The following is a 14,804-nucleotide window of genomic DNA, read 5'->3' as shown; positions in this document are numbered from 1 at the left end:
CATACATCAAGCTGAAGGAAACACATAGAATCTAATAATACAACACACAGGTGATGATCTTATGTGACAGTTTGTGAGTATAACAGGAATAATGGACCGGTAGGTGAATTGTTCATCTAGGTAGGAGTGGACAACTGGAGGAGGCCATGAAGACTGGGGCAGATGTAGTTTATGGAGCTCCACCGGTCTGATACACAGCACTCCAGACCATAAAGACTGGGAGGGTTGATGAGGCCACGGCAGCAGATGTAGCTTAGAACTACACAGGTCAGATATTCAGCACTTTAGACCAGAGAGCCTCACAAGAATGGAGGGGAAGGGAGAGAGGGTGACACAGTGGTTAGTAATAGAAAATAAATAGAAAATAAATTATAAGAGATAGAAAAAAATTATAAGATATTAGTGGACAGGAGCCAAAGAAGAGAGTAGAGGACATGTCCTCGGTGCATCGTCCCCCTGCAGCCTAGGCCTATAGCAGCATAACTAAGGGATGGTTAAGTCCAGCCCTAGCTATAAGCTTTTTCAAGAAGGAAAGTCTTAAGCCTGACCTTAAACGTAGAGACAGTGTCTGCCTCCCGAACCCAAACTGGAAGCTGGTTCCACAGGACACGAGCAAGTAGACCTGCAATTAGAGATCTTGGTGATCTGTTGGGACAATATGGTACTAGGAGGAGGATTTTAAATTCAATTGTAGATTTTAAAGGGAGCCAGTGAAGAGAAGCTAAAACTGGGGTAATATAATCTCTCTTGCTAATTCCTGACAGTGCTCTTGTTGCAGCGTTTTGAATCAATTGGAGGTTTTTAAAGAGCTACTTGGACAGCTAGACAGTAATGAGTTACAATAATCCACCCTGGAAGACACAAATGCATAACTAGTTTTTCAGCATCACTCTAAGAAAGGATGCTCCTAATTTTGACAATAATACGCAGGTGAAAGAAAGCAGTCCTGGTCTTCTCCTTTATGTGAGAATTAAAGGACATATCCTGTTCAAATGTAACACCAAGGTTTTTCACAGTAGTACTGGAGGCTACGGAAATGCCATCCAAAGAAACCAGGTGATTAGATAATGAATCTCTGCCATGTTTCGGGCCAAATACAATGACTTCTGTTTTGCCTGAGTTTAGAAGTAGAAAATTACAGGGCATCCAAGCTTTTATGTCTTCAAGGCATGTTTGGAGTTTAATCAGCTGATCTGTTTCTTCTGGTTTCATGGATAAATATAACTGGGTACCATCTGCATAGCAATGGAAGTTTATGCTGTGCTTTCTAATAATATTGCCTAAGAGAAGCATGTATAATGTGAATGATATTGGTCCTAGCACAGAACCCTGAGGGACTCCATAGCTTACTTTGGTATATATAGAAGAATCATTGTTTACATGAACAAACTGGAATCTGTCTGACAGATATGATTCAAACCAGTCTAATGCAGATCTTGTAATCTTGACCACACTTTCAAGTCTCTGTAGTAGAACATTGTGATCAGTAGTGTCAAATGCAGCACCAAGATCTAGCAGGCCAAATATAGGGACAAGTCCATCGTCTGAAGCCATGAGGAGATCGTTGGTAACTTTAGCCAGTGCCGTTTCTGTACTATGATAAACCCTAAAACCTGACTGAAATTCCTCTAACAAACCATTCCTGTTTAAATGATCACACAACTGATTGACAACAGTTTTTTTAAGTAAGGGTTTAATTACAGCAGTTTTAAAAGACTGGGACAGATATCCTGTTAATAAAGATACGTTTATCTGACTTAATATGGAGGTATTAAGCAATTTAGTCAGATTGTTCTTAGAATCTCTGCCATGTCACTTATCACTTAATTTCTATATATTTTTTTCTTTTTTCTCACTCACCTTTTGTCAATGTCTTACTTTCAGACAGCACAGGGTGGTGGTCATCGCACGTTACTCTACGGACACGCCGTCCTACTACGACACTCTTACAGTGGAATGGTCAGTACCAAATTTTCCTCTGGTGTCTGTTTCAGCTTCATTGAGAATCTACTGTATATGCTTGATCAAATAGATTGTTTGAATCATGTTTTCCTGTTTAGTACCTGTGCTGTCTTTCAACCTCCCGTTCATCCACGGACAAACTGGCTTTTGATGTGGGACTGCAAGAAGATACCACAGGTAGGTTTTAAATTTTGAACCACTCCATGTATTTCCATCACCCTTCAAATAAAAAGCAATTTTACATCTGTAAGGTTGTAGCACTAGAAGCATGAACTGTGACATCAGTATCATCACAGGGCCTGTGTTGAGTAAAGTATACATCTATATATAACTGTACTAACATAACAGTAGAATTGTATTGACTTGGTTGAGATGTCAGTGGTTCAAAAGGTGGCACCCTGGTTCCACTGTTCTGGAATCCCATCAGTTCTACACTGTTTGAGAGTTGTCACTGTTGGGGTTGTCTTTTAACATGTCCTAAGGTATCCTTTCCCTGATGTGGAGGGTGGTAATTTCTGGTGGAATGGTCTTTGCTGAAGTAGTTTGTTTTAAATTGTCACTACTTTTAGATGATGTTATTTCTTGTGTGCCATGTCAGGGTTCCCCAGTCAATTTTACCCAAGATCTCGAGTTCAAATAACTTTAGGTAGCCCCAAGGGGGTCTACCAGTCAGTTTGGAACCGACAGTTTTCCTGATCTACTTTGTGTGGGTTTTTTTGTTTGTTTGTTTGTTTTTGTTGTTGTTGTTGTTTGTTTGTTTTTTTAAAGCCATTGACTGTATAAGTTAATGAAGGAGAATATATAGCTGCAGTACTTCAGGTGTCATGTCATGATTTGATTTTCAAAAACAGCGTTTTTTGCATCATATTTTTACAATAGTTTTGAGATTCATTTACATTCTTGATTTTTCATAGGTATACTAATCTAAAAATGTAACCTATACTTACACTGATCTTTGACCAGAATAGATCATACTTTCATGCCCAAATTACTATTATTTCTATTATGGACTCTCGCTTATAGTCAGGAGTTCTAGATGACTTTCTAAAAAGGCCCTAACCAATACAAAATGTTGCAATCAGAGAATTGATTGGAATTAACATTTGTAACTACTGTACAGTGGATACTGGTAAAATCTCACCTGTCCTTCAGTAAGGTTACCATAAAAGAAGCTGCAGGACACTATTACACAAAATAGGATTTCATGCAATCATTTTTGTTTTATCTTCCACACTACTGTTGATATATGTGTGCTTTTTCAACATGTGTAGGTGAGGCGTGTTGGTGGACTATCCATCCAGCATCAAAACAGCGTTCAGAGGGCGAGAAGGTCAGAGTCGGAGATGATCTCATCCTGGTCAGCGTCTCCTCTGAAAGATATCTGGTCAGTAGTTAACTTTTTTTACTTTCCTTCAGTACATGTTATTATGTTCCTTTACCCCTTCATTCCTTGACTGTCACGTAGTAAGGGAATACAAGACTATATTTTATAGTCGTAACTACCTCAAAATTTGATTGTCTTGTCTTTTTTCCTATTTTCCGACAGCATCTGTCGTATGGTAATGGCAGTCTCCATGTAGATGCAGCCTTCCAGCAGACACTATGGAGTGTGGCTCCCATATGTTCTGGTAGTGAAGTAGCACAAGGTACATACATTTTATCTTTGTCATCTCTTTTAAAAAAAAAAATGTCTTACTGTTTTTTTCAATTGGGTTGGATCATTTCGTGAAACAGAAATTACATTCTCAATCGTCCATAACAGAATTTAATTTCTCATTCATTATATCAAATTTCAAATGTCAAAGTACATCTACAATCTACATCTACAAATGATTAAGTACAGATAGTCTACAGTTAGGCTACATTTAGCACAATTTCCAAGTGAATAGATCTTTTTAATCTGGTAGGTGATTCTCAGTCTAATGGTCAGCATCATATCATTGTATAAATCATCACATGCACAATAGTCTGTTCAATTGTCAAAATTAGTCAAGAACATAATACCACGAATACCATATATGAATCTCTTGGAACATTTGATGAACTGATCGACTGACATGCAGGTGAAACTAGAACTTGACTAATTAAATCAGGGGTCCCTGACCCATGCAATGGACACTGCATGTGAAGGTATTACAGGAGATGATAGAGTGTAGGGGGTTGTTGTGACATGCATGCAATTTCTTCCCTCGTTGCATCACAACACAGAATGGCAAGGAGGGTGAGGACAGTGACCAGTGAAGAAGTGTTGGTTGTGAAACTCCTTTTCTATTTACAGCACTGTAAGCTACATATATTTTCCTTGTTACTGGTTGTATTTATCTTACAGTATAGTATGCTGTGTACATTTTCATTTTATTCTAATGTATGGAAGTTATTTCATGTGTGTGAATGAAAATGGTTACAATTTCCTTGGCAGTATTCAATTCAATTCAATTCAATTCAGTTTTATTTATATAGCGCCAATAACAATACAAATCGTCTCAAGACGCTTCACAAAAACCAGCCTGCAACCTCCAGAGCAAGCCTGAGGGCGACGGTGGCAAGGAAAAACTCCCTTTTAACAGGAAGAAACCTTGAGCAGAACCCAGCTAATATGGAGGGACCCATCTGCCGAAGGCCAGCTGGGTAGAAACAGAGAAGATAGAGAGAAAAGAAAAGCAGGAGAAACAAGATAAACAAACTTCTGTCATAGATACATACATCAAGTGGAAGGAAACATGTAGGGTCTAGTAATATAACACATAGCTGATGATCTGTGACAGTTTGTGAGTATAACAGGAATCATGGGCAGGTTGGTGAATTGTTCATCTAGGTAGGAGTGGACAACTGGAGGAGGCCATGATGACTGGGGCAGATGCAGTTTATGGAGCTCCACAGGTCTGATACACAGCACTCCAGACCATGAAGACTGGGCTGGTTGATGAGGCCACAGCAGCAGATGTAGCTTAGAACTCCACAGGTCAGATATTCAGCCCTCCAGACCAGAGACCCTCACAAGATGATGGAGGGGGAGGGGAGCGGAGGGGAGAGAGTAAGTTAGTAAATTATAAGAGATAGAAAATAAAATGATAAGATATTAGAGGACAGGAGCCAGAGAAGAAAGAAAGGACATGTCCTCAGTGCACCGTCCCCCTGCAGCCTAGGCCTATAGCAGCATAACTAAGGGATGGTTAAGCCCCGCCCTAGCTATAAGCTTTTTCAAAAAGGAAAGTCTTAAGCCTGACCTTAAACATAGAGACTGTGACTGCCTCCCGAACCCAAACTGGGAGCTGGTTCCATAGGAGAGGAGCCTGATAGCTGAAGGCTCTACCTCCCACTTTTAGAAACTCTAGAAAACCACAAGCAGACCTGCACTTAGAGATCGTAGTGATCTGTTGGGACAGTATGGTACTATGAGGTCTTTCATATATGATGGAGCTAGGCCTTTCAGGGCCTTGTATGTAAGGAGGAGGGTTTTAAATTCAATTCTAGATTTAAAAGGGAGCCAGTGAAGAGAAGCTAATACTGGAGTAATTTGATCTCTCTTGCTAATTCCTGTCAGTGTTCTTGCTGCAGTGTTTTGAATCAATTGGAGGCTTTTTAAAGAGACAGACAGTAACGAGTTATCATTAATCCAGCCTGGAAGACACAAATGCATGAACTAGTTTTTCCGCATCACTCTGAGAAAGGATGCTCCTAATTTTGATGATATTACGAAGGTGAAAGAAAGCAGTCCTGGTCACCTGCTTTATGTGAGAATTAAAGGACATATCCTGGTCAAATACAACACCAAGGTTTTTCACAGTAGTACTGGAGGCCAAGGTAATGCCATCCAACAAAAGCATGTGATTAGATAATGAATCTCTGACATGTTTAGAGCCAAATACGATAACTTCAGTTTTGTCTGAGTTTAAAAGTAGAAAATTACAGGTCTTCCAAGCCTTTATGTCTTTAAGGCATGCTTGGAGTTTAACCAGCTGATTAGTTTCATCTGGTTTCATGGATAAATATAGCTGGGTATCATCTGCGTAGCAATGGAAGTTTATGCCGTGCTTTCTAATAATATTGCCTAAGGGAAGCATGTATAATGTGAATAATATTGGTCCTAGCACAGAACCCAGAGAGTTTAGTTTATGCCGGTTCCAGGTTCTATAAAGTTTATTGGTTTCCTAGCAACCTTACGGTTTAAGTGCATTAATTGTGTGGAGAGTAAACAGACTCAACTCACCTCAGTCTCCGGTCTGATCATTGTTATTTACATCTCCACAATGTCAAACCCTGGAGGTTACTCTTACTGTAAAATCCTTTTTTTCTTTTCTTTTCTTTTTTTTTTTTTAAATTCTGTTAGCTAGACTAACAGAAAACAGCACAGTAGGCTAACCACTGTCAGTGAAGGACTGGACTAAGACTGAGAGGTGGACATGAGGGATATTTCAATGGTCCTCTGCCATAGTGATAAAACATCTCAACATTTTTACTTGCAGTGCTTAAACAATGCCAAAGGTGATGCCAAATGATGCTTTTTACACTTAGACAGACTTTAATGATCCACCAAGGAAATTAATTAGTCAAAGTGGCTTAACTGTTACAAAAAGATGAGCCATAGGGGATAAAAGAAGTTTGGTAGCGTTCATTATGGCAACGGAGCTCAATCAGTCTGCTGGAGAATGAGCTCCTCTGTCCCTCAAGTATCCAGTGTCCTGGATACTTCTGGTTATGGAATGCAGCTGACGGACAACAGTAACTTGGCTCGTCACTGACTTTCTGCTAAAATACTTGAAAAATAACTAAAAGTTAACTTAAATTTACTTTTATGTTTGAATAAGCTCTGAAGAACAATATGCCACCAAAATCCTTTAAACCTCGAAAGCAATCTTCGACAACCAGGAGGAGGCTAATCAAATCAAATCAAACTTTATTTATAGAGCACCTTTCATGCATAGACATCCAAAACAAAATGCTTTACACACATATATTGGAAACAATTACAAGGAAAACCCCTACCTCCCACCGTCCATACCACACACGCACAGACACGTACTTAGGCCACCTTTGGGGTCAGATGACAGAACACCCCACTTTCGGGGACACCACTTTCTGAATGGTTTAGAGCAGGCATGTCAAACTCAGTTTGGCTCTGGGGCCGGATCCAGACTTTCTGTTCTCAGGTGGGCCGGATCAGCAAAAGAATGTCAACTCCAAATATTTAGCTTTGTTTTTCAGTACTATGCTTTATCATTCAGCCTACATTTGTAGCCTACCCTACATATTATAATCACGGATGACAAGGGATCTTTTCTAAGCACAACACATTTATTCAAAATCAATGGGGAAAAAAATGATTTTTCATGTTTGGCCGTGAATGTGTTAACAACTGGTTTATTTTAACAGTTGAGTGAATGCAGTTTTACACCTGAACCAACTCACCACACTAAACAAACTCAAGTGGGAGCTATAAAAAAAATATTTTCGCCTTAATTGTCATACTGCTTTGAAATAAATGAAAAAAGAAATACAAAATAAATAAATAAATAAAAAAGTTATAGCAGTGCATGGGCAATAGGATTAGACTACATCAGATCAAACTACTAGGCTGGGCCTACTGAAGTTGAGAATATACTGCACAATATTAATTGTCTTTAATATGACATACTTGTCTTTATGATGAGTGGCGCCGAATATTAAACTCTTTGAACACTGCAACTTGCTGATTACATACCAAGCACACTGGTTTTGCATTCAGTTCTGTGAATAAATACTTCTCGGTCCATTTCTCCTGGAAAACTCTGCACTCCGTGTCCACTCTTCTTTTTTTGACAGTGCCATTTTGGGAAGGGTGTGTTGACCGATAACTTGTTTAGTAGTGGTGTATGGTGAAGCAAGATTGCCGGTTTATTTTTACTTGGACACATCACGTTGCGAATGTTTATTTCCTGTGACTAACTCGTGTCAGTGCCGCATGCTTGACGTGAGCGCTTTTACACATTTACTGCCCTCTAGCGGCCGGAGGGAGCATTTGGTTTGTATTTATTTTAAAAAATCACAACTTTTAATATAAATTAGCTAGAGACTCGCTTCTTTTTTTGACATACTCAGAAATTTATGCCGGGCCGGATTAAATGACCCAACGGGCCGGGTCCGGCCCGCGGGCCGTATGTTTGACATGCCTGGTTTAGAGAGAAGCTGACACCATTTTCAGTTGCTGTGACATGATCACCAGACATCATAGCATCACTCTCAACAATACTGGATATTTTCTTTAGACTGTGGCCAAGCTTACGTGCTAAAGACGATGTTTGATATGTGTTGGTTTTGGGATCGTATCCTGCTGCCTTCTTCACTGCAGATATAACATGTGGGAAGTTTTTAGGAATGAAGAACTCCACTTTTACAGTGGTGTAACCTTTTGAGCTTCAAGGACCATTCTTCCAACTTCTCTCATCTTCTGTCTTATATAGTCATCATTACTGTTCCCTTTGTTCTTCAGTTTGTTGAACATATATTGTGCCAGTTGTAGGATACATTTGTCATTCTGAACATGTGACACTTCATCATAGTTCATGTGGGTGAGAATCTTCTGTAGGCCCTCACTCTTCTCTGGCAGATTTTGATACGTTTCCACAATGTTTTTTTTTTTTTTTTTTTTTTTTTTTTTATTTGAGTAAAGACCTTAACAGTGTGCACAATGAATTAAATTTTTACCATGTCGGATCTCCTAAGTTCAGTAGCCACATCTGTATTGTGGGAAAAGTTTCCTCTGTTTCCTTAGAATGGCCAGAATGGGCTTTTGGATAATAGAATGCTTTTGCAAAATCTGGCTTGTTGCCATGAACAGTTTGAAGGTGTCGTGCAATCTTTGATGTTGGCTTGGAAAAATAAAGGCAATAGTTCCTCTTGTCATACACTAGACATGCTTGAGTATTTGTCGTATGCAGTACTTCAATTGAACTTTTTTCTTTCTCTGGGCTGACTGTTAAACCACTTTCTTCCTATAGGCAGAGTGGTGTGCTCCTCTTTTTCTTTGGGCTGACTGTGCATTTCGTCCTTTTTCCTAGGCTGAATGGTAGTCTCCTCTTCCTCCTTACTGCATGGTCTTTTTCTGTGCTACTGTCTTTGTCTGGGCTGACTGTTGAGCTGCTTTCTTCATCTGGGCTGTTCCCTGTCACTGTAATCTTGTAGTGTACTTCTGTAGTGTGTTTTCAGTGGACAAACATATGCTGTCATCAGTCATTTCCCTCAGTGTCAGGTATGTCATCAGCATCGCTGTAGTCAGCAGTGTGATTGCTCTCATCTGTTGATTTATCTGAGGTATTTTCTTTGCTCTTTTTTTATTATGGAATTTATGGATTATTTGCAACCTTTCATTGTATTGAAGGATACCCTGCTGAAATGCCATGTTCACATGCTATTGCAGGAATATTAGCATGATTCAAACAGTGAAATCAACTCTAACAGCAAATTCAGCAGTTCACTTTGTAAATTTATCAGGGAGTGAAATAAAGAGAATATTGCGTATTACTGTTCCAACTTTAATGAGAAATGTAATCAATTACAAGTTATATCTACATAACTGACAGAACTGCAATGTGATAGTCTGACGGCATTGTGCACACCCTCTTTATTGAATACAAACACATTTGCAGTGATTTTGTTTTTGTATACCATTTGAATTAAGACACTGCACTGTCTGTGCTCAACGAGAGGAGGAGGTGGCACAATCAGCTTGGGGCCTCACTTCACACATGACAGCCAATTGATATTTTTCTAAATTATTTATTTATTTTCTTCTAAATGAGTATGATTCGAAAAGAAGAGACTTACCCATCTTTTTCCTGATTTTAGTTTTGGGTTACACTAGGGATGTCACGATTACAGTTTTCCTTAGTACGATTACTGTCGGAGAATTTACCACGATATAACGATAATCACGATTATTATGTGTTGATTGATTTCACAACTCTATTCATATGTAAAATCACATGATCACTCCTTAAAGGACTTAAAGTTTCCTTTAGTTCTATCTTTTGATGACAAAATATAATTATATTACTAATTATATGATCCAGTATTTATATTTGTACACACATCATGCACCTGAGCAAAAAGAAAACCACTGAATGAAACGGCGGATAATTTAACGTGCAGTGTCGGTCACCACCATCATGTGATATTGTCAACAGACCACTGCATACTGAGAACGTAAGTGCTCAACAGAGGAGATAATACACAGAAATGGACATGTGGTGTTAAACTTCTGGGCCACAATAACCTCGTTCTTTATTGATAAACAGAGCGGCATCCAGCGGAATCGAGACACTTGAGAAAGTTTACAAAGTGACCTAATTGGTAGATTAAGAACACCAAAGAGTAGATACTGATACGCGAGTACCCAACGCAGTGCATGACTCTGCTGTGAAGGTGGAGACATGCGGCAGTTGTGCATTTGCGTCAATACAAAAATTTGAAGGAGCAGCGGCTAAGATTTAGGAATGGCGACCCGCCACTCCTAAATGAGTGTAGAGGAAACACTGCGTGGGTGTTGCATAACTTTGTTTTCATTCCGTTTGAGTTGCCCTTAACTATGGTTCCAGTATAATATTTTCTGATGGTATTCAGGAAACGTTACGATCAATTAATTGCAGCGCTTAATATCGCGATTAATTGTGAAATCGAGTAATCGGGACATCCCTTGGCTACACTCATGGGTCACTGCATGATTCCAGGGAATTTTGATTTCCGAAGATTTGGCAGATGCAGGATGTCAGTCAGCAGTGAAACGGAGATCTTCAGGACCTGGGGGTTTACATGGTCTGGGCCTACTGACTTGCCTTGCTTGACTTTCTCCAACTGTGCTGTCACCTGGCCAGGTGTCACAGTCATGGGGCTGGTATCCTAAGTGGGGGCGGGACTTGAGGGATGAGTAGAGGTGATAGGCAGGAAGGGGTCCATGGTGAGTTGTGGATTGGCTATCTGGAGGGGTGTAAGGACTTGACTGGTAGGAGGTGAAGAGCCAGCAGAGGGTCCAGTACTGAAACTATTACAAAAGACATTCAGTTCATTAACTCTATCTGGGCCGCTTTCCTGCTGCTTGGCTTTGGTATTAAACCTGGTGATCAGTTCCATGCCTCTCCACACATGCCTGTTGTTGTTCTGCTGGAGCACTCCCTCAGTTTGACTTTGAGTTGCCACTTTATGCTCTACAACTCGTCCCTATCTCCAGATCTTAAGGCCTTCTTCTTCTTGTTCAGCAGATCCTTCAGCTGGCTGGTGATCCAAAGCTTGTTGTTAGGATAACAGCGGACACCAAGATGGCGGCGCATGTAGTTGCAGCGGCTCATTGCTCTCTCGGTCGGTGCTATGTTTGGGTGTTAGTGTACGTATTGATTTGTGTTCCGTACTCTTCATGTTGGACAAACAACATATACAGTCGGGACTATCTCCTGACGATCGGAGCCCGCTACGAACAAGATGTTACAGCTGATTTTCAACGCTTGTTCAACATACCGGGGACATAGCGAGGACCCCCGGCGCGCCGTGGATTACCATCCCAGCAGGGAGGAAGCGTCGGCGGCGTAGAGAGAGAAGGCAGAAGCGGGGCTGCAGGGCCGGCGCGCTAGCTAGGCTACGGAGACAACCACACAAACCACCGCTCCCCAGCCTGTTTGTCTCCAACGCCAGATCCCTTGCAAACAAGATGGATGAACTGAGACTACGGGCTGCATCTCACAGCGCAGTGAAGGACAGCTGTATTCTTCTGATCACGGAGACCTGGCTGCATCCAGACGTACCGGACTCTGCCATCGAGCTAGCAGGCTACACAGTACAGCGCCACGACAGAACGGAAGACTCCGGTAAGAGCAGAGGAGGGGGGCTCTGTGTGTACGTGAACAACACCTGGTGTACCAACACAGCGACTGCCATCAGCCACTGCTCCCCAGACCTGGAGTATGCGACTGTTAGATGCAGACCAACATACCTCCCCAGAGAGTTCACCGTAGTCATGGTAACCGCTGTTTACATACCACCGGATGCTAATGCTAAAACAGCTATTGGACTTTTGCATGGCAGCATTAGCCATCTGCAGAGCATCTATCCAGATGCTGTGCACATCATAGCAGGGGACTTCAACCATGCAGACTTGAAGACAGCGCTCCCCAAATTCCACCAGCATGTAAAGTGTGCTACAAGAGAGGCTAACACCCTGGATAAAGTCTACTCCAACATCAAGCTAGGCTACAGGGCTAGACCACTCCCACACCTGGGTCAGTCCGATCACTTGTCCCTGCATTTAATTCCTGCTTATGCCCCCCTCAGGAAAACTGCTCCAACCATCACCAAAACCATCAAATCCTGGCCCGAGGATGCGACACAGCAGCTGCAGGACTGTTTCGACAGGACAAACTGGGATGTTTTTGAACATCAGGACTTGGAGGTTTTTACAGACAGTGTACTGTGCTACATCAAGAACTGTATAGACACTGTAGCTGTGGATAAACGCATCCGGGTCTTCCCAAACCAGAAGCCCTGGATGACTCGGGAGGTCCAACAACTGCTAAAGACCAGGAACACCGCCTTCAGGTCTGGGGACTGGACCGTCTACAGCACAGCCCGAGCTAACCTGAAGAGAGGCATCAGAATGGCTAAGTCTGACTACAGGAGGAGGATAGAGGGCTATCTTGACAGCAACAACAGCAGGCAGGTGTGGCAGGGAATCCAGCATCTCACCAACTACAGGACCAACCTCGCAGCTGCGGAAGACGACGCCACGCTGGCAGAGGAGCTGAACCTCTTCTTTGCCCGCTTTGAGGTGAAACCAACACAGGCAGCCACACTACATCAAGCGACCCACAACACCATACTCCTCGTTGTAGAGGAACACGAGGTGAGGCGCACACTGCGGGCCGTCAAACCAAGGAAGGCTGCTGGACCTGATGGCGTCCCTGGACGTGTCCTGAAAGACTGCGCCGATCAGCTGGCTGGGGTCTTTACCAGGATCTTCAACCAGTCCCTAGCCCTGTCTACAGTCCCTTCCTGCCTGAAATCTTCCACCATAGTCCCCATACCCAAGAAACCACACATTTCTTGCCTCAATGATTACCGGCCAGTGGCACTAACCCCTGTGGTGACGAAGTGTTTTGAAAAACTGGTCCGGGGTCACATCACAGCACTTCTCCCTCCTGGCTCTGACCCCCATCAGTTTGCCTACAGAGCTAACAGATCCACAGAAGACGCCGTGACCACAGCCCTCCATGCTGCTCTGTCACATCTGGAGCAGCAGGGGAGCTATGTGCGGATGCTCTTTGTGGACTACAGCTCTGCTTTTAATACTATTCTCCCTCACAGACTGGTGGACAAATTGGGGGACCTGGGTCTCCCTCACTCCACCTGCATGTGGATTCTGAGCTTCCTGACCAACCGACAGCAGAGAGTTAGGGTGGGAAAACATACATCCACTGCCCTCAGCCTTAGTACTGGCTCTCCACAGGGCTGTGTGCTGAGCCCCCTGCTCTATTGTCTGTACACATACGACTGCACCTCTGCCCACCACAGCAACACCATCATCAAGTTTGCTGATGACACCACAGTGGTGGGGCTCATCTCAGGAGGCGACGAGTCCGCCTACAGAGATGAGGTGGAGCGGCTGTCAGTGTGGTGCAGGGAGAACAATCTGCTCCTCAACAACTCAAAGACAAAAGAACTCATAATAGACTACAGGAGGAAAAAAACGGACATTACACCACTGACCATCGGGGGAAAATGTGTGGAGAGGGTAGCTGACTTCCGTTTCCTGGGGGTCCACATTGAACAGGGCCTCACATGGAACGCAAACACCTTTGAGCTGATAAAAAAGGCCCAGCAAAGACTGTACTTCCTGAGGGTTCTCAGGAAGAACAATATCAAGGAGAAACTGCTGGTGTCCTTTTACAAGTGCTCCATAGAGAGCATACTGACTTACTGCATCTGTGTATGGTACAACAGCAGCACTGTGGCTCAAAGGAAAGCTCTCCGAAGGGTCGTGAATACAGCCCAAAAAAATCATTGGCTGCCCTCTCCCCTCACTGAAGGACTTGCACAGCGACCGCTGTCTCAAAAAAGCACAACACATCACAAAGGACACTTCTCACCCCGGACACTCTCTGTTTGCATTGCTGCCTTCAGGCAGACGATACAGAGCAATAAGAACAAGAACTAACCGTCTCAGAGACAGTTTTTACTCAACAGCAATAACAAAACTCAATGCAATCAAAACAACCCTCAATCAATATGAATGATGTGATGTGTGAGAATGTGGCTATTCTTATTTATTAGTTTTGTTTGTTTGTTTATTTATTTATTTATTTATTTATTTATTTTTTATTTGTCTTTTTATTTTTATTATTATGCATATGCACTGGCTGATGGCACTTTTAATTTCGTTGTACTCGTGACAATGACAATAAAGATCTATCTATCTATCAATTCTGGTAGGAATTACTGTACAGTATCCTCACAGAAGTTTATATACTGGGTGATACAGTCCGTCATGCTGTCTTTACCATTCCATGGCAGAACACATCCCAGTTGGTTGCCTCAAAGCAGTCCTGCAGAACTTCACTTGCCTCCTGACTCCACCTTCTAACTGTCCTTTTGGAGACGGCCTGCCTCTTACCTGCACGAACATATTCGGGTGTTAACAGGACCAGGTTGTGATTGGATTGTCACCAGCAGGGGAAGGGCAGTGGAACTGTATGCATCCTTTGAATTGGGATACAGTAGATCCAGGGTTCTATCTTCCCAGGTCATACAATGAACATACTGATGATTTAAATCCCCAGAAATAATGGTGCGTTCCAGGCAGGCTTTTGAACTCATAAGTTATG

The 14,804-nt window shown here is 42.3% G+C and overlaps 1 protein-coding gene across 8 annotated transcripts in view; it reads left to right on the top strand.

Moving 5' to 3' along the window:
- The window catches only part of ryr2a (ryanodine receptor 2a (cardiac)), a 235,045-nt gene that overhangs the window by 39,903 nt on the left and 180,338 nt on the right, over positions 1–14,804 (top strand). For all 8 annotated transcript variants that reach the window (XM_047609639.1, XM_047609637.1, XM_047609638.1 and 5 more), the window contains exons 4-7: positions 1,885–1,959; positions 2,061–2,139; positions 3,234–3,346; positions 3,509–3,608. In XM_047609639.1, coding sequence (XP_047465595.1) covers positions 1,885–1,959; positions 2,061–2,139; positions 3,234–3,346; positions 3,509–3,608 — 367 coding nt within the window. The remainder of the gene's footprint in view (positions 1–1,884; positions 1,960–2,060; positions 2,140–3,233; positions 3,347–3,508; positions 3,609–14,804) is intronic.

Source organism: Mugil cephalus, chromosome 16, assembly GCF_022458985.1.
Source record: "Mugil cephalus isolate CIBA_MC_2020 chromosome 16, CIBA_Mcephalus_1.1, whole genome shotgun sequence".
In the NCBI taxonomy this organism is placed as follows: Eukaryota; Metazoa; Chordata; class Actinopteri; order Mugiliformes; family Mugilidae; genus Mugil; species Mugil cephalus.
Note: the sequence above shows the minus strand (reverse complement) of the source record. Positions and strands in the feature narration are given on the sequence as shown.